We start from the raw sequence: 19,298 nt of genomic DNA on the forward strand, positions 1-19,298 counted from the left end.
CGAGGAAATGGGGCAAACATTTCATCCCTTCTTTTTTAAAGACTTGTAATGGGTTATATTTTGTGATCTCAAAGTCTGAGGTTTTAGCAATAGCAGGCTTTGGGAATATCTAGCTTTGGGACAACAAAATCCATTAGTACGTCAGGCCATTAATGTTGAAGGTCAGAGGTATAAAACCTTTACCCAGAGAAGGGAAGACTGTGGAACATGAAGGACAGTATGTGAAAAATAACTATAGAAATAAATTGTGCAGAGATTTCTATAGGAAGAAATGTACATGTTTGAAATATATGCATAAATACGTGGCTTGACATAAGTAAATCTGTGGAGGCAGAAGGCCAACTAGGACACATGACCAAATCAGACTAAATGTGAAAAAAAATGATTTTTTACTGAGTGCATCAAATAAGTTAGTGTTTAATTTAGGCAAGCTATCCCTTTGGAATTGTGGAAAATCTGCTAACTTTCTTTCCAAATAATATAGCTGAGACATTGATTGATCTTTATTGGCGATCAAGTGGCTTTCCCTCGAGGGATGTTACTCAGTTAGGTGTTTTTCATGGAAATAAGATCTGTAGCAGTAGTAGATTTTAAAATGCATTTGTGGCATGTGATGCCTTTACTAGACATAAATTGTACTTCATCAGATTATTGTAATGACCACTGCATTGTCACCACTTGAATTTGCAGTGTCTCGTGGTAGCCCTCCTCAAGTCTCTGATGAAGGGTACAGAAGGTTCTAGATGCTGTGGCCGCGATGTACTCCTTGCGTTGGCTGTGGACTTGCTCTGGCTTGTTCCCAGTCAGGGAAAAGTCGGCAGCATCCATCTCCACTCTCTGTAGTGGCCAACATCATCAAGTTCCATTGAGATCCTGGTCCGAAAAGTGGTCAACCGGCTGTAGGGACATTGTAGCTCATATTTTAAATTTCAGGTAATTGGGAAGATATCATTGATAATCCCAGTCAGTGCATCCGCCACAATGAAAGGTTCCAGCCAGTCAGGCTACAGCACAGATTCCCTCCTCAGTGAGAATTCTGGGATGGTCCTCTCCCCTAAAATGCAGTGAGGAGCCTTTACATGTGAAAAAGCCCACATACAACATCCTTGGGCCATTGACATTCCCCTCGAAACAGGCTTCGGGAACAAAGAATAGAGGTGGAAGATGTGGCGATGAGAATACAGTCAGTGTTCCACATCCATTCTCCATCTTGCAACCTATGTTCCTAAAAAAAAAGATTGGTGTGAATGGATATTAGACTTACATTTTTGTTTGTCTAAGCAGGCTTCACATCCATCTACTCCGAATGGTTGCAGAAACAGGGCCTTCCCACACTAATATCCATTAATGCAAGAAACTTTGGCGCAGCTGTCTAAAGTCAAAATGTCATTCTCACCCCTAACCAATGCATGTTCAATTGCATTGCTGGCGGACAGTGGACAGTTGTTAGAAGTGTAGACCAAGATAGGAGGATGCACTAGACTTTATTTAGGTAGTTAAATTATCTTAGTGCTTCAGTCTGTCTAAATAGGCATTTACAGTAATCTAAGCGTGAGGATATAAAGGCATTCAGGAGTTGAATCGTTTGAACAGGGCCAGAAAGATGATGCACACACCTTAGGGTGTGTAAGTGGAAAAGACAAGATTTCACCACCTCTGAGACCTTATCCACTAAAGTTGATGCTTAGTCGATTTTAATCACAATTTCTTCACTACTTCACTGATAGACGGACAGAGCCCAATGAGAAAGGCCAGGAAGAAAAGTTCAGAAGCTCAAGGGGTTTAGGAGAGCACACAATCTCATTCACTTTCAAATTTAAGATGATCTAAGGTTCAATCACATAAAAAAATTGCCCAAAACACAAACTGGCAGATGCATCAACGTAGCCTTTTGCTATTCCTAAATAGCGATTTTTAAGGAATACCTATTTAGGAATAGCAAAAGGATATGCATGTAGGAATCGCTATTAAAATAGTGATTCCTTAACATTCCTTAATTGCTACTCGCAAATTGCTAGTCGCAATTAAGGAATGCTGTCCCATTCATTCCTATGGGCCTACAGGCCCATAGGAATGTATTGGAGATTGCATGAGCAATTAGCTAGTACCAGTAGGTACTCGCAAATTGCTCATGCAATTTCAAGGGTGCAGGGGTGTCAAAATGACACCCTGTTGCACCCCCTGAAATTGATCTATGCACATATGTTGTACACACACATGCCCTAAGGGCATGTGTGTGCGCATCATGAAACTTTGAAAAATGCACAAAAGTGCTTTTTTCAAAGTTTTAGCAAATTACCATGAAGTCCAACTTCATGGTAATTTGCTCCCCCTATTAGCGAATTCGCTATTTTTTTTACTTTCATGCATTGCATTTAAGGAATCTCAATTTGGGATTCCTTAAATGCAATCGCAATTTAAGGAATCTCAATGTATAGATTCCTTAAATTGCGATTTTTGCATTTGGGATAATGCATCCCAAATGCAAAAATACCGGGAGCAAAAGTGCAGATTCTGAGAATCTGCCGATTTGCTCCCGGTATTTAGTTTGATGGATCTGCCAGAAACTTAGATGGGCCAAGGGAATTAACGTAAAAGCTTAAAAAGCAGTAGAGACACAACAGAGCCCTGATACACTGTACATGGGCAAGGTCTTTCAGAGGACTGGAGAGGGTCCGAGCCATCCTAAACATTCTTGGAGTTAGAAAGTTGTTTGCAAACCAGAGTAAAGCCCATGCAGTGGTGAGAAGAGCAGCATGATTGACTATATCAAAGGCTGCTGTTGAATTCAAAACGATCAACGCAGTAAGAATGCCGGCATCAGCAGCATGGTCAAGCACTGAGACAATGGTACGATTACGGTTATAACATGAATTAAATCTCATCTGAGAGAAATGTAAGAGTCTGTTATTGGCTGCAAAGCTAGAAAGTTGTAAAAGTATTGCTTCTCCAATAACGTACCAAGGGAAAGCAATTGAGAGATGATTCAGTAATTAGGCAGGTTCTCAGGGTTCACAGAAGGTTTATTTAATAGGGGATTTCAAATGCCCTTTTTTAAATATCTGGATCGCAGCCTTCACAGAGGGAGGAAATGATCTAGCTTTGTCCCAGTTTGCGTCTAGCATGAGGTACTCCTTATGTCGGAGAACTGGGACATGGTACAAAGGAGAACCAGGAGGTTTACGTTGAGCTAACAACAGGCTGAGGGCCAGATGTAGGTAAATTCAACTTTGCGAGTCCTTAATAGCGATATTTACCGAATCGCTATTAAGAACTCGCAAAATTGAATGTAGGTAGAAATCGCAAAAATATTTGCCATTCCTTAATATTCCTTGATTGCGAATCACAAATTGAGATTCACAATCAAGGAATACCATCCCATTCATTCCTATGAGCCAGGAGGCCCATAGGAATGAATAGGATTAGCGCCCGCAATTTGCAAGTAACCAAGAGGCACTCGCAAATTGCAGGCGCAATTTCAAGGGTGCAAGGGTTCCAAAAGGACACCCTGTAGCACCCCTGAAATGTGCATGTGTGCACATGTGGTGCACATACATGCCCAAAGGGCATGAATGCGTGCCACATGGCACTTTTAAAAAAGCAAAAAAGTTCTTTTTTAAAGGAAATCGCTAATTACCACCAACTTGAAGTTGGTGGTAATTAGCGATTCCTTAAGGCTAAAGTGCACTTTCCTTTGCGCTACTTACATTGCATTTAAGTAATCGCAATTTGCAATTCCTTAAATGCAATCGCAAAATAGGGAATCACAATTTTTGCGATTCCTTATTTTGCGAATAGGTTTACTCTTACCTACATTGCTCAAAGCCAAATTACGATCGCAAAAGCTGAAATTTGCGAATTTCGGCGTTTGTGGTTGCTATTTGGCTTCCTACATCTGGCCCTAAATTCCTTGTCATTCAGAGTAGAAAATGCAAATGGAGTGGCATGATTAGAAAGAGGGATAGAAACATTTGTGTATAGTTGGATAGAGGGATCCAGAGACTACTGAATATCATCATTTTTTTTTAAACAATCTGTAATCAAATTGTATTTTAGGTTTGAATTTAGAGCCTCCTTCTGAGAAGATGGCTCATGGAGACTTTTAATGATAGAAAAAATAGTTTTTTCTGAGTTGGCTGAATTTGAATTAAATCGTGTTTGAATAGAAAATAGAATTAACTTTCTGGATGTGATGTTTGTAATCACCGCTCAGTTTACTCCATTCACCCTTGGTACTAGGTTTGTAGTACCGAAGCCAGTGGCGTTCACTCGCACGAAGCAACAACTTCAGAGCTTTTATCTCTAGTACATCCTAGCCATTAGATGGAATCTTTTTCTTGGTAATCCGCTTAATTGGGGAAATCAGCTGAAATAAGATGTCTGTGGAGTATCAAAGCAGAATGTGGTATTGGAGCACCTGGACCAAAGAAAAAAGCGCTGCATCTAGTTTTGCAGAATCAAGTGAAGGTATAAGGTTATTTAAGTCCTTTCCCAACACCCTTTTCTAGTTTCTTCGCTCCGTAAGGCAGATCTCTAGGAGTTCAAGGCCCAGAACTTTTGAGTTCCCTAAGCCCAATTTGAGGACAGGATCAAACCATCTGTGCTTCAGAAAAATGCTAAAAACTAAGGGTCTGATTTAGAGTTAGACTGACTATTATTTACTATGTCAGGGCAATTGAGTAAAGTATACCGTCACCCTGAGGGAGTGCCCACCTGCCAGATTTTGAGATGCCACCCAGGCCAGTGGACATCACTTGCATTCACAGGAACTATCATCCCTGTGGTTTCGATAGATGCATTGAAAATTAGACAAACAGCTCAGTCAGAAAGATGGTGCCATGCGGCAAACGTTCGAATTTTTTTTTTATTTTAAGAAGAAAATCTCAAAGCGGGATTTTCTTTTTGAAACTTAAAAAAACAATGACTCCCTTGCTATTGGAGTATTTTTTCCCATGGCATGGTGTCATTTTACCGTTGTCACTGTTCCTGGTGAAGAAGGACAGTGAAAACTGGCCATTTGTCAGCCATTCTAAGTAGGGTGGACAGACAAATGGCCAAACCTCCCACTGTCCTTATTCTGTTCTTACTCTGGTGGCCTGTCCGAGGCGTATGTTGGTGGTGGACACGTAGTAGTCTCCTCCATCAACATATGAAGATCAACTTGACTCTAAATGAGGCAGACGGACCTCCAGTTTGACGGAGATAGAGAACCCTCTACACTAAACTATAAATAAGCCAAAAAGTATTGAAACTGGCCTATAAATACTTGATAGGTGCCGTGCCTCATATTCAGACAGACTCCGACTACCCTAGATTTAATTTGAGGTACCAAGCTGTGAAGTAGCTATGACGTGATATGCAGTGCTATATGAAACTCATAATCAAATAAATTACAATAAAGTTTGATAGAGATGTGTTTATTAATATATATATATATATACACCCATTAATATGTATAGTCTTGGCAATATACACTTAATGAGCCACCTTCCACCTGTTCTTTCAGGAACCCACTGATCAGTTAATTGCGCCTCTTAATATTGAGCATTATGGTGCATACACACAATTTTGTGGGCAATGGTTTAATTTCTTTTCCTTTATATTGCAGGTTGTGGAGCTTGTATCGAGCGCAATAGGTGATTTGGTGCAAGGCATATATTATGAAAACTCAAATTTATCAGAGGTAAGAAAATCTGAAATATGTTCACTGTGATATGCAAATATTTACAATTATATAAGTAATATAAAACCATAAAGCGCAATGTAAAAGAATCACAAGGCTTTCTCTGCATTCACTTTTCCATGTACCACGCTGAGAAATAGCTGTCCTGAATGTATGCTGCTGTTGACTTTCCAGGTGATGGCCTTTCTGGCAGGCTGACCAACCTAGAGGAGAATTGTGATGTACTGAGAGCAAAATGGTTAATAACCTCAAAGTGGCATATTCCATGGATGCACAGGCTGAAACAAACGTGTGCCAGCATGGAAGTGAAAAGATTGAAAGAGAGCATGTAGACGACATCATGGAGTATGGAACAGGGGAATTAGGAACATTCTGGGCTGTTGATTTTTTTCAGTGCTGTCTACGAGTTTTCTCCTGCTTAGGCTTGAGCCCTGGTTCTTCCAACACTCCCCTAGAATCATATGCTTAGTTCTGATGGTTATCCACACTTTGGGCCTGATTAAGAGTTTTGGGGATGAGGGTACGGGCAGCACCACACTGCCGCCTGCCAGATTACACATTTTTTGTAGGCGGAAGACGTGGCGGTCCCGCGGCAGGGCTGTGCAAAAGGCTCATTGTGAGCCTGAAACAGCACCACTGCAGGACTGCCAGTGCACGTTCCTGCACAGGGAGAAATGCACCATTTCATGTATTTCTTGCTGTGCAGGAATGAGGGTGCTAATATACAGGGGGCATTCATCCCCTTGCACAGGGGCAAGAGGAGGCCCTGTAGGGCCCCCTTTCTTTCCTCACCATCAGCCTTTTCATGGAGGAAGAATCTCCTTGACACCGCTAGGGGTGAGGAAAGTCGTAATATGGTTGGTCAGGACACAACCAAGCATATTTTGGCTCTCAGACTGCTGTGCTGCTGCCTGGGAACGGAGGTTCCCTGGCGGCTGCGGCAGTGCAATGGCAGTCCGACCGGCCAACTCGTAATGGGGGGTTGTACTGCTGGTGCAGAGGTGGCTGGATCGCCACCACTGCGCCCCTGTGAATCTGGCGGTCCTTGAACCGCCAGACTCGTAACTGGGCCTATAATGTGTTCCCCTGGCTAATGCATTTCCATACTTTCCATACCTCATAAGCAGTTACCATGTATACTAAGTAAAACATAAGAACCTCCTTACCAGACAAAGGTTTAGTGGAGCGGCCACAGCCCTGCCTTATTCTTTTACACCCACTTTGAAGGCACCAGTCAAATCACCCAATCCCTAGAGACCACCAGCGCCAGCTGATTGCTTCTGTGATGCTCACACCACATAAAATCTCAATTTAATTGTGTTTCCATTGTGTTTCCATTTGAGTTTAAGTTTTCATTCCTACAAATGTTTCAAGATATATCTTGTCTCGAATACGTCAGTGGCCTGAATGCAGCGAAAGTGTGAAGGCTGGGTCCTGCCAGATCCACTGTTCCTCATAATCTCAGCCGATGCCGACTCTACTAGCTATATTGATACAGAGTTTTGATGTGGACACATGGGAAGGGAAACCGAGCTGGTAGAGTAGGGAAGGAGATCTGCAGTCCAATGCAAAAAACACATCCGAATGGACTTCACTCGCCATTCTATGTTCATCTTTCTGAAAACTGCTGTTTTTCGACTATTGGTATTGATCCCAAATCAAGAACAACTAGAACGGAACCAAGAAAACACAAATGCCATGAAAACTGCACATAGTCAGTGATATTGTTTGATACATACTCTTGGTTATCTGTTACCTGGCCATCACAACACCACAAACCAAATAGAACTATATTCAGAGTATGATCTTTTCTTCTGCTGATCCAGAGTTCAAAACTGTCTCTTTGTTCAGTTCGAAAATTGGATGTTTTCTCACAAATCAGTTGAAAGGATCACTGCAAATGTAATGGGGTTAACAACACAAAGGTTTTCGACATGTTCAAAGGCAGATTTTCACAAAAAAGGCTTGTTTTCAACACTTGTGCGGCACTGGACATGCCTCAGACAATCTTGAAATGGCCGTGTATGGAAAATGGGCAAATTCCACACAGGGGACAATATTGGCGTCACAGATGTGTGGACAGATCTAGAAAAATCACTTTGCTCAAAATAGAGATATTCTGTACAATAATGACCATTGGTACGTGACACAGAGAAAATTGTAAAATGATGTACCCAACTATCGATGAGATGTGCTGGAAAGGATGCGGTCAAAATTTGGATAAAGTTCATGCTTGGGCTTCTTTACACACCCGATTTATTGAAAATCAGTATTTCAAAAGGTGGTAGACAGCTCCTGTGGAACCTCAGATGACTTTTTTGGGGTTGAGGACATTGGATTTAGAAAAGATGACTAGCAATGATAGGATATTACTCACCCCTGTGTTACTTCCAATGAAACAGGAAATTGGCGGGCACTGGAAAATTGGCCACCCAGCCTACAGCAGGGGATTGTGGTGATAGACTATGGAACAGTAGTCACAATTCAAGACAATTTGAGGTGAGAGTTTATAGAGGATACATCGGCAGCCCCTTCGCAGTGGTGGAGGAGCGTCGCCCCACTGCTTGGCTCAGAGCCAGCAGGTGAAAATTAAAACGATATTCTATCATTTGCCGACTCTGAGCCAGCGCTTGCATAGAGGGGCAGGGCGAGGCATGGGTGGGGGGAGGAGAAGTGCTAAAGGCACTTCAAGTGTATGTTTGGCCAGCTGTCTCAGACTGGCCAAACACACATGCGCATTTAGATATCTCCACCCCGGCTGCACTGAACAGCTGGGTTGGAGAAATCCCACAGACTCCCTATCCTGAGCAGAGAGTCTTTTCAGCCCGCTCAGGCCAATCCCCATGCTGCTCTTACAGCATGAGGGCAGTGCAGTTATTGCACAGGGAGTCTGCCCCAGGGGCTGCTGGGACCTGGAAGAGCACAGGAGTCGTGACGTGTGAGGCAGCTGGCAGCTTAAGGTAAATTCTTTATTTTAATATTATTATTATTATTAACGCCCCCACCCCGCTCCCCCTCCCGCATTCCCTCTACCCACCTCACCATCCTTTGTTTGTGGCTGCCGCCACGGAGAGCACATGCCCGACCAGGGTAGTGTCCTGACACTGAAGGCAGGAACTACATGGGCTACTGGGTCAAGAGACAATCAGTTTCTTGCAGAATACAAGAACTGAGGAGGTAGCTCTGATATGGTGGGGCAGTTCGTACCAGGCTTTATGCGCGAGGTATGGAGGCAACAATGCCAGATTTGGTTCTGCGTCTCAGTGAATGTGTGCAAGTCCAGCCAAGATGATGTGTCTGATAGGTTTGTGAAGGTTTATGCGGTTGTTGTTGTTTTAAGTAGGCCCAATGTTTTGCAAGGCTTTGTATGTGTGCCTGAGCGGTTTTGGGAAGAGGTGTGGTGCCGCGGCCAGGGCGACTGACTCCGGAATCTGGCGATCACGGTTCGATCCCCAGCACCGGCAGCAGATTAGCCCAGCACCATGTGACTCTGGGCAATAGCTTGCTTAATCTTACCGACGGCCCCCAGCGCCTAGAGACCCTTACGGGTGATTGTTCGCGCTTTTCAAATGTGGATTATTATTATTATTATTTGTGCACTGAGAAGCCCCGGACTACTTTAAGGAATGACTACTCTGCCCAAAAATGCCACGAGTCCGTATTTGGACCCTTTGTTGGTTTTGGAAGGAAGCCTGACTTCCTCTGGACTGTATACGAAGCTTCCCCCCCCCCCATCAGTATAAGCGTACATGTGAAATGCTGATTTTTTTTTGCATAAAATATCAATGGCTCTCCCACTTTGATTTTTCAGTTATGAAGGAGAGGGTCGCAGATGAATGAATTGATTATGTTAGTGACATTACTATTTTTTTTCTATTTGCTCTCTCTTCTCCAATTCCGATTTTGCTGTAAACTTCTTATGAAATGTGATAAAAAAGTGAATCTCAATATATCAAACGAGAAGACAGTTGCTGGCCGCCTTTCGTTGGTTTCCCATCTTATTTTCTGCTTTCGAGGAGTTTCACAAAGACCATTCTTTATAACAACTGACATAGTGAAATCAAACTTCAATCCTGGAAACTGTCTCTGAAAAACTAATTAAATATCACAAAAAAGCTATATGCAAAGAGATTCTCCCTGTGAAGCCACACAATTAAAGCTTTCTTTTAATTTTGAATGCCTTATCATTCAATCAAGCACATTAATTGCAGCAGTTCATTCATAGACATTACCTGCTAATATAAATGGAAAACAGTTGTTCCACATTTTATTCATTTGAAGATCAAATTCATTCAGATCGGCCCATGTTGTGAAACAAAGCGAGAGCACGCGCATGGAATAAATGAGTCATTTTAATTCATCATCTGTATAAAGTGTGTATTAAGTATCCTCTCATTAGAAGGGTTTAAAGGAAGACATAAAGCATTACCGCAGAACAGATAATTGCATCACATCTTCCAGTACAATCCACATACATGGAAATATATATAGTTTATGTAGTATGTAATGTGCAATTCGTTTTATTAAATGTAGAGTGGTTCGAATACCTGAAAATGACTATACTGTGGTGGGGATGGCATGATAAAATATTGTGAGTTTAGTGGAAACCTTTGTTGTAGGGCTACTTTGTACTGGCGAGGCAAGCACATTTTTATCACAGTAGCACAAAGATGGCTTCCACTAGGATCCAGGTCTTGCTTTAGTAGCCTTCCGTCAGTATTTTACAACTTCTAGTGGTGGTCAAACTGGTACGCCTGTTGGCAAACATAAGAGTTGGCATAGTTCACTTTGTCTTTGCAAGTGTGTTGCATTAGCCAAATGAAAATAAATAATGATGTATGGATGAGATACTTAAATTTAGTCTTGGTGGAAAGAAGGACACCTTTCATTCCAGGGTTAATAAAATGAATACAATTGAGGTGGATGTAATGTAATGTAATGTAATGGCCCATTTATACCGCGCTAACAGATGCTCCAAGGAGCATCTCGGCGCCAATGTGAGGTCAACCTGATGTTAAAGTTGCCTTACTGCTTAAGGAGACCAGGACCGGAGTCACACTAGTGCTCTGGCGGTTATATCTGGAAGATTGTAAATCCAGGTTTTTAATTGTTTGCGGAATTCGGATTCCTTGTCCAGTGCTCTTAAGAGTGAGGGGAGGGCATTCCATGCTTTTGCACCTAGGACCGCTAGGGATTTGCCCCCACGGGTTTTAAGTCTAAACCCTGGGATGGTCAGTAGGTTGGCGTTTGAGGACCGTAGTGCTCGAGTTGGGCAGTATCTTACAAATTTTTTCCTTAGGTATAGAGGGCCTAAATTGTGGACAGCACGGAAGGTAATTATCAGCACTTTGTACAAGACCCTTTTTGTTATGGGCAGCCAGTGTAGTACATTAAGGGCTTTGGTTGCTGAGGATTTCCTTGGCCATTTTAAAACCAGCCTTGCTGCCGCGTGCTGTACCATCTGAAGTTTATGGGTGACCACCTTATTGGTACCAGCATACAAGCTGTTACAATAGTCAATGCAAGATGTAACTAATGCAATCATGACTGTTTTCCTTGCTTCGAGGGGCAGCAAGTCAAAGAACTTCCTGAGCAATTTTATCACCCCAAAGCAAGTGCCTGCCACCTTTGACGCCTGATGTTTAAAAGATAAATCGGCGTCGAATTGTACCCCAAGGTTACGGGCCGAGGAGGTAGTGTGAGGTGGTATTTCTGCCTTCTCAGGCCACCACAGTCTTGGAATAAATTCGTTTTTTGGGCCTATAGGCATGATCTCGGTTTTGCCTGTGTTGCATTTTAGATGGTTTTTCCGCATCCACTCAAAGGTGGCCGTTAAGCAACATTTGAGTTTTTCCTCCCAGACCTGGTTATCTTTGTCCATTACCAGGATCAGTTGAGTATTGTCGGCATATGCTATTACCTCTATGCCGAAGGACGATATCAACTTTATCAGGGGTGCGGTGTAGACATTGAATAATGTCGGACTCAGGCTGGAACCTTGAGGTACTCCCGTCGACAGTGACTTCTCACTGGAACGGAATTCCCCCAAGGTCACCACTTGTCGCCTGTCACTAAGAAAATTCTTTATCCACTCCAAGGCAATGCCTTTTAATGCCAGATGTTATTAGCCGGTCTATTAAGATAGTATGTGAGACCGTGTCGAAGGCCGCCGACAGGTCTAATAATATCAGGACGGCCTTCTTGCCTTGATCTAGGGCTGAGCGGATAGTTTCAGTAGTGAACAGGAGAGCTGATTCGGTGGAGTGTTGAGTCCTGAAACCAGCTTGATTGGGGTGCCATGCTTCACTATCTTCGAGAAAGCGTGTAAGCTGTTTATTTACTGTCGACTCCGTGATTTTACACAGTGCCGGGAGCAGTGAGATTGGACGTAGATTTGACAGTGTGGTGGGGTCGGGGAGCTTTTTTTTTTGTAAAGGTTTTACTGCTGCCAGTTTCCACTCTGGGGGGACGTGGATAATAATTTACATCTGCTGTGAGCGCCTAAAGACCAGACAGATGATAGAATGTGCTAATTGTACTAATAATTTTTATAGTTCTAATTAACCCTTGCTCATATAGTTCCCTGTTCTTTACCCTTCCAAGGCTGCCTTCTTTCTTCAAGGGGAGATCCAAGGAAAACAAAAATAAACATTTCTCTTTACTCAGTGTCAGTGTAACGTCCTGGACGTCTTAGGATCGTTTAACAAACACGATAATGAGGACGCAACCACTTGTGTATGCTTAGATACTTTAATGAAGGCACAAATAATACAAAGAGTAAACAAAAGTTATAGTCACTGGAGGTCTCCAGTCTATCTACGTTACCAGCCCACAGCACGGAGGGTCCTCACCGTCCTCTGCAAATACGCTGATCCCGGCGTATGCCAACAGAGGGCAGGAAACGCAATGGCCGGCAATGCCACTCGGTATGCTGTGAGGGGCTCGAAGAGTGATGGGGAGAAACGAGGAGACAGGGAAACACCCAGCCGGGGTCTCTACCTGAAGGGAGCAGCCGCTCAACCTCTTCCTCGTACTGCACCGGGACGCGGAGTCACCTCCGGGTGATGCGTCACCGATACCCAAATCACAACAAGGAGACAGAACCGAGAGCAGCCGCTCGATCGATCCTATGGACGTCCTAGCCTGTAACGCGACAAACACCTCCTGGTGTGCGTTACAGCTGGTAGTCCTTGTATCTCGGGTCGGGCTGGGAGCTACGACTCCTACCAGCTCAAAAGCCAATGCGCCTTGACTCAGCCGAGTCAGAGCGAAGCTCAATGGTGGACCGGTAGAGCTTCCGGGTCAGTAACAGGTTGCCGTTGGACAAGACACGGCCAGGGAGTAACGACTCAACCTACCTCCGTTCTTGTCCGTCTGGAGCACCCGTCCGGAACGCTGCTCTTCACGAAGCACGTACGTCGGTGTAAACACAATATCCGACAGCGTTGTACCTCCAGGTTCCTCCCTTTATAGGGCGTGTTTTCCTTGAGTTATGTAACAGCTCTCCCGTTTACATAAGGGTGTGTTTTCCTTGAGTTATGTAACGGCTCTCCCGTTTACATAAGGGTGTGTTTTCCTTGAGTTATGTAACGGCTCTCCTGTTTACATAACCTCTCAACCGCTAAGCATCCTGGGAGATGTAGTCAGTTTTCGCTGGTTACCGTTTTCCTCCCCTCGCATGACAGGAATTCTTGACAGTCAGCTGGTGATCTTTGAAAGTGAGTGGGAGTAATACTTGCTAGAAGTTCATCCGATTTTTTTCAAAATTTGCCTTGAGGGTTACCCACATGTTAAGAATTACCTTCATTGTGCCAATGCCAGCATTTTGTTACGGGTACCCCCTTATACCAAGAATTACATACAATATTCCAGCACCAGAATTTTACCATTGATATTGCTCAGATTATGGGTGGTGTGAGAAGTTGGCCTGGTATAAGATGTTCACTATTCTAGTGAGCACCTTGCACCAGTCCAAACAACCCTTATGGTGATGGTTGTAAAGTCAACCTTATAGACCAGCTATCCTAGGGGTAGCATGGACAAAGCAGTCTTAGGCTAAACTCAAGAGGGCATGTGAAGCCAGCTGTTTTACCATATGAAATCCCTTTAATACCAAATGAAAGGACACCACACAAGATATATATTGAAAATATATATGTATTTATTTCTAAACAAACCCCTGAACTCTTTATGAGCACAGAAGCACAAGCGCAAAACAAGTAACTTAATAGAATAGACAAAAGTTGCACAATTATGGATAGGGCGGGGTGGCCCATCAAACCATATATCAAAAAAGTGGTATAAGTACCACGACATGAACAATGCTAAGGCCTAGGGCCTTGGGAATCGCTGGGGCTACACTGAGCTAACAATAGTTAGGGAGCAGGAGGCCCACGGGATGTGTGTACAGAGTCTAAAAGCACACAAGTGTGCACATTGAAGTCAATGGGTGCGTAAAAGTTATAAAGTTAAAGAATTAGGAGCCTTCCGACTGGAATAGAACTTAACCACTGGAAACTAGGACACTAGAGATGTAAACCTCTACAGGAGCACCGTAGTACTTGCGTTACCTAACCCACGGGAAGCGGGTGCATAGGTCCAAAAGTGTGTCGGGTTTCGTTGTGGAGATCTATGGAGCCTTGGAGTAAAGATGCTGCAGGCGGCCAGAAGAGAAGAGTCCGGTGGATCCAAGGGTGGATCGAAGATGTAGAGGACCTGAAAGCAGAGGCTACAGAGTCTGGGTCACTAGCCAGTGACTAGCGTGGAACCAGGATGGAACCAGGCGATGTCGGGATGCGATCAGGTGCTGATGGGTAGCTTGTCTCTGCAGCCACGTGGTCCAGGAGTCATCGACGACGACCAGGATGGAAGCACGAGCTGTCCCATGAAGGCTCTCGCTGTCGGCGGTGTCGGCTTCAAGATTGGAGGCAACAAGCCTTCGCAAAGGGAACCCACGCAGGAATCGATGTAGGCTTCTTACTCAGACTAGCAAGGTCTGAGGGGCTGCTTCTTTTCAGGGAAGCAAGGGCCAGTCTGGAACAACCAGATCAGCGGTGTAGTTTCACGGGATCGTCGCCAAGATGGCCACTATCCAACGGGCAAATGACCAGGCAGACGCGTCGAGCAGGAAAATGCAAAAGGGCCCCACACAGAACTCGTGGAGTGTTCAGGACTGATCTTCAGTGCAGATGCTGCTCGGGGCTGGGGCTTCTCAATCCCCAATGCACAGCTTCGAGGAGGCCTCGGGGGCTGCACAGTTAGCAGGTCGCAGACTTTTCAAGATGGCCGGTCCCACGTCTCGCGTCGCATCCACGGGTCTCAGCTTTGCAGGGACTGTGGATCGGGCTGTTGGATGTCTGGGAATCCGGTTCTTGTCAGGCTCTGGGCTCGGGCTCCGGCGGGAGGCGGCGGCAAAGCAAGTAGTCGATCGCTGGATGGTGCCTGCTTGTGCAGGGTGGTCACTCCTTGACCACAAGGGAGATTCTTCAGTCGTCTTCTTCCAAAGTAGAGTGATGAAGGTCCAGAGTTTTGTTTCAAAGTTTCAGTCAGGATAATCTAAAGTCCTAGTGACTCATCTCCTACCTATATACTGATCTTAGGGGCTGGATTACCTGCTAGGTCCCTCCTATGGGTGGGACCAGGGAAGGGGGCGGTTACACCCCTTTCCCTTTGTCCAGTTTCGCGCCAGAGCTGGGGCAGGAAAGCCTCAGCACCGGTTTGAACTGGACTATGCATGGGACACCTTGTGTGCCCCAGGCATGTCTCAATCCTTTAAGCCCTCCCTGTCCCAAAACACAAAATCCTGTCTGGGGTGGTGCTAGCACCTCCCAAGGAAGGAATCCTATTGTCCAAGCCTCCCTCACTGGAAGGACTCCCAGCAGCAGGAGGTCAGACTTGTGTCTGTGGCAGCACCATCCATTTTGTGATGCTGAGGCTCTGGTTAACTTTAACCGGGAATAGTTCGAACAACAAGTCTTCTCCCTCTAGAAGGTTGGAATGCTACCCCCGTCGCCAGGACTGGCGACGGGGTAGTATTCCAAATCGTATGACACCTTACTCGACATGTTTCGATAAAGCCAAACCATAGTTAGCATCTAACCGCGAGGATTATAATGCACTTAAGAGTATATGGTATGGCAATATCCCAGAACAGCTAAAGGACAGGGTTCCGAAAGCTGCAGACAGGCTCAGCTCATGCTAGAGCACCATCTCACATAAAACCAAGCACTCTGCCTCCAGGATTGTTAAGGCCTGCCATAGGAGTGACTTATAGGTGTATATGTGTCCAGACATAAGGTTAGATATAGGTATACTATATCTAAGCTAGGGGTGATTACACCACCTTGCCCCAGCTGAGTGATCAGCCAGTTGTGTCGATTTGAATGGCCAGCCAGGGGTGGCAAAAGATATACTGCAGCTCCTTGTAGGCCTTGGATGCACCTATGCCCTGGGTACCTATGGTACACTGTACAGGGGCTCATAAGGTGACCCAGTATCCAATTGGTAATGTACCTAAAGTACATTGTAGTGAATTTAGAGAGAGAACAGCTGGGCTGTGGGTCTGATTAGCAGGCCCACAGTCACATTAAGTCGAAAACGAGTGAAGCAAAAAGCAAAAAGTGGGGTGACCATAGGAAAGCAGACCCTACTCTCCTACAGGTGGGCCCTCCAGTTTTTCAAAACCATCCTGTTATAATGGTTTGCTTTCCCCAGCATGGCTTCCCAGCCCCAATATGCCATGGCTGTCCTCGCTGAGGCAAAGACTTTGAGTATGCTAGCACCAGCTTTTTGCCAAAGGTGTTCCCTTAAGTCAAGTACTTCAGAGTCTGAATTTTGCCATGGATGTCCTCCCTCATGACAAGAATTTCCTCCAATATGCAAGTCCCCGCATTTTTCCACAATCCCCCCATGCCAAGAATTACTTCTAGTATGTTAGGGCCGGTGTTTTGCCTTTGGTGCTCTTCCTCATGCCAAGAATTGTCTTCAATATTCCAGCTTCGGCATGTTACCTTGGGTGCCTCCGTAAGCCGAGAATTATATTGAGTATGACATGCTCAGTGGTAGACTCACAATCCTAAAACACTCAAACAAACATACTCTTACTCACTCACACTCTCTCACTTATACCCACTTGCTCTCAGTTTCACTGTCTCCCCCTTCACTTACTCAAGATCACACTTTTTAACTCATTCTCACTCGCTGTTCTTGCAGACAAACATACTCACTGGTTCTCACTCTCACTTACAAACACACTCACACTGTTGCAAATGCACCTCCTGCATGATTGATAGCTACACCCTGACTCACTTTCACAACCTCTCAGAATCTCTAATCACTCACTTCTTCTAACACACTGACACTCCTTCACTCACCCCTTTGATATATTTGCCTACTCAAGGATATTTTATTTGAGGATGTGCGGCTTTTTCGTTTAGGGAGTACTTGCTGTTTGGATGCCTCAGCATCTCATTAAAACAAAGTGCTATTCACTAACTGCCCTATATTTTGTTTCACTTTGCTATTATGAAAACATTGGATTTATGGCTTTTTTTGTTCACCAAGTCAATATGTGTGTGCATTTAGGCTGTCCTTACTATGCACCAAAAGTATTTTATGGCTAAACGTTTAAAAAAATCAATTGATACAATTTGAAAAAAGATGCAGCAAAAGTACATGGACTTTTGTCAAAAGTATCTACTATGAAACATTTCAGCACATACAATACAAACAGTGCTTAATTTGTAAAATATTAAGTGCAGGTGCTCACATTTTTGGACGGAAGCCACACCCACTTCCTCAACTCCGCCCACTTCCACCTCTGGCTCCACCCACTTACTCTATTGTCCTCGACCCACATCTCCCCTTAATGCACCCTCTCATATGCATTTCAACATGCAGCTCTTGGTGACAGGTAGATGTAGTAGCTCAATATTCTATATCAGTATTTTAACTTATTGACTGCAAGTAATAAAAAGCTCTCCCTCACAAAAACAGTATCCCACTGCACAGTTGCAGTCAGTGAGTGATTGTGAGGGAAGCTGGTTGTTGAGTGGAGATGGACCGATGCTTCGTTATGATGTGGTGTCCTTTAAAGAACGACCGTCAGCTTTTCCCTAAACAGAAGGGCGTGGCCTGCCAGCACACAGAGAGCTGTCAACGGGAAATCATAATGGAAAACCCAACTCTACATTAAAGTCATGGAAACTGCTGCGCCCTTCGCACTAAGCACCAATGATTCAGTTAAAGCATTGCTAAACGTGCTGCTTTAAACAATCTATCAGCCCCTTCCCTTACCCTCCCATCTCACTACCCCCCACCCTCGCCACAGTGCCACCACACACCACCCTCCTCCACCCCCAACAAACAATTTAGCACAACGGAGTCAAATGTGAGTGTACGTGGAAGTTGGAAGAGTTATGGAGATGGTGGCGTTCAGAGGCCAGTCATTTATCTGAAGTAATCAGCCAGGGACTGACCTCTGAAAACAAAAGGGACCCCCATAATCCCTCAAATTTATTCAGCAGCAGTTGCCATATTTCTTCCCGCCCCGAGCAAGGATAGTACTGTGCGGCAGCGACTTTAATATAATCGGTAACAGGCCACGTGTTAATCAGAGCATGAGGGTAGGTGGGGCGGGCACGGGCATGATGCATTATTGAGTTTTCAAACAGAACTGCTTGAAGTCTAGATGTCTTTTTCGAAGCGCTATGTACATTCTAATAATGAAAGATCCATAATAGAGATAGACCAGCCGTAACCAACACAATATCTCCCCTCAGAAGTTGCTAATCCACACATCACTCACTCAGTAGCCAACCTCACCTGTCGTCGCTCCCGAGTCCCGACTCCCGTTATTTTCAAAGGCACTGGGCGTGCGTTGGCCTGTTGCATTGACTGTGGAAACTTGGTGGCTGTTGGTGAGGACTGAGAGGTGCGGGTATGCTGGGGCGGGCAGCGAAAATGCGCGCACATTCATTTGCATACTCTGCGCAAGCGTCACTGCCTCTAACCCCAACCCCCGCAGAAGACGACCAGCCCAAGGCAGCAAAGCCCTGCCCACCAACACCTAATGCAGTGTCCCGCCCACTGGGCCTCATCCGCTGCCGGAAGTCTGTAGTGAGGAGGAGGAAATAATTTAAATTGAGAATCGAATCGGACTCCGGGGGAATCAGTGTCACTGTCAGTCACGTGACGTCACCGTCCAACAGTAAGTGTTCGTGTTTACAATTTACTGACAGCATGCATGATCGATTCAAGTCAACCACAACCAGTACTGTATGACTTAAGTCAACGGTAACTTTCTTAAACTTCAGGAAACAGCACAGCACTTACGGCACCACAGCAGTAGCACAGTGCACGCTCTCTGTGTGTGCCAGTGCCACGCACGACTAGGACATGTGCACTTCTTAATACAGCGTGCCTCCATGACTGTAGACCCGGCCCTCATAATTAGGTGCCGGTGCTAAGCACCGGCAAGCTCCGGCTCAAATTAAGCTCATGATTGAAAGTACTTTAGGTCTCGGTAATATCCGGTCGGCAGACCGGATGTCCGAGAATTAATGATTCTTAGTGGGGCTATTTGTCCCACCTCTATTTTAGCCTCTCCCCCATTGGC

General features: G+C 44.8%; 1 protein-coding gene across 1 annotated transcript in view; it reads left to right on the forward strand.

Moving 5' to 3' along the window:
* PDSS2 (decaprenyl diphosphate synthase subunit 2) overlaps positions 1-19,298 on the forward strand; it is a 694,554-nt gene that overhangs the window by 459,076 nt on the left and 216,180 nt on the right. The window contains exon 4 of the mRNA XM_086926695.1: positions 5,609-5,683. Coding sequence (XP_086782821.1) covers positions 5,609-5,683 — 75 coding nt within the window. The remainder of the gene's footprint in view (positions 1-5,608; positions 5,684-19,298) is intronic.

This window comes from Lissotriton vulgaris, chromosome 6, assembly GCF_964263255.1.
Source record: "Lissotriton vulgaris chromosome 6, aLisVul1.2, whole genome shotgun sequence".
NCBI lineage: Eukaryota > Metazoa > Chordata > Amphibia > Caudata > Salamandridae > Lissotriton > Lissotriton vulgaris.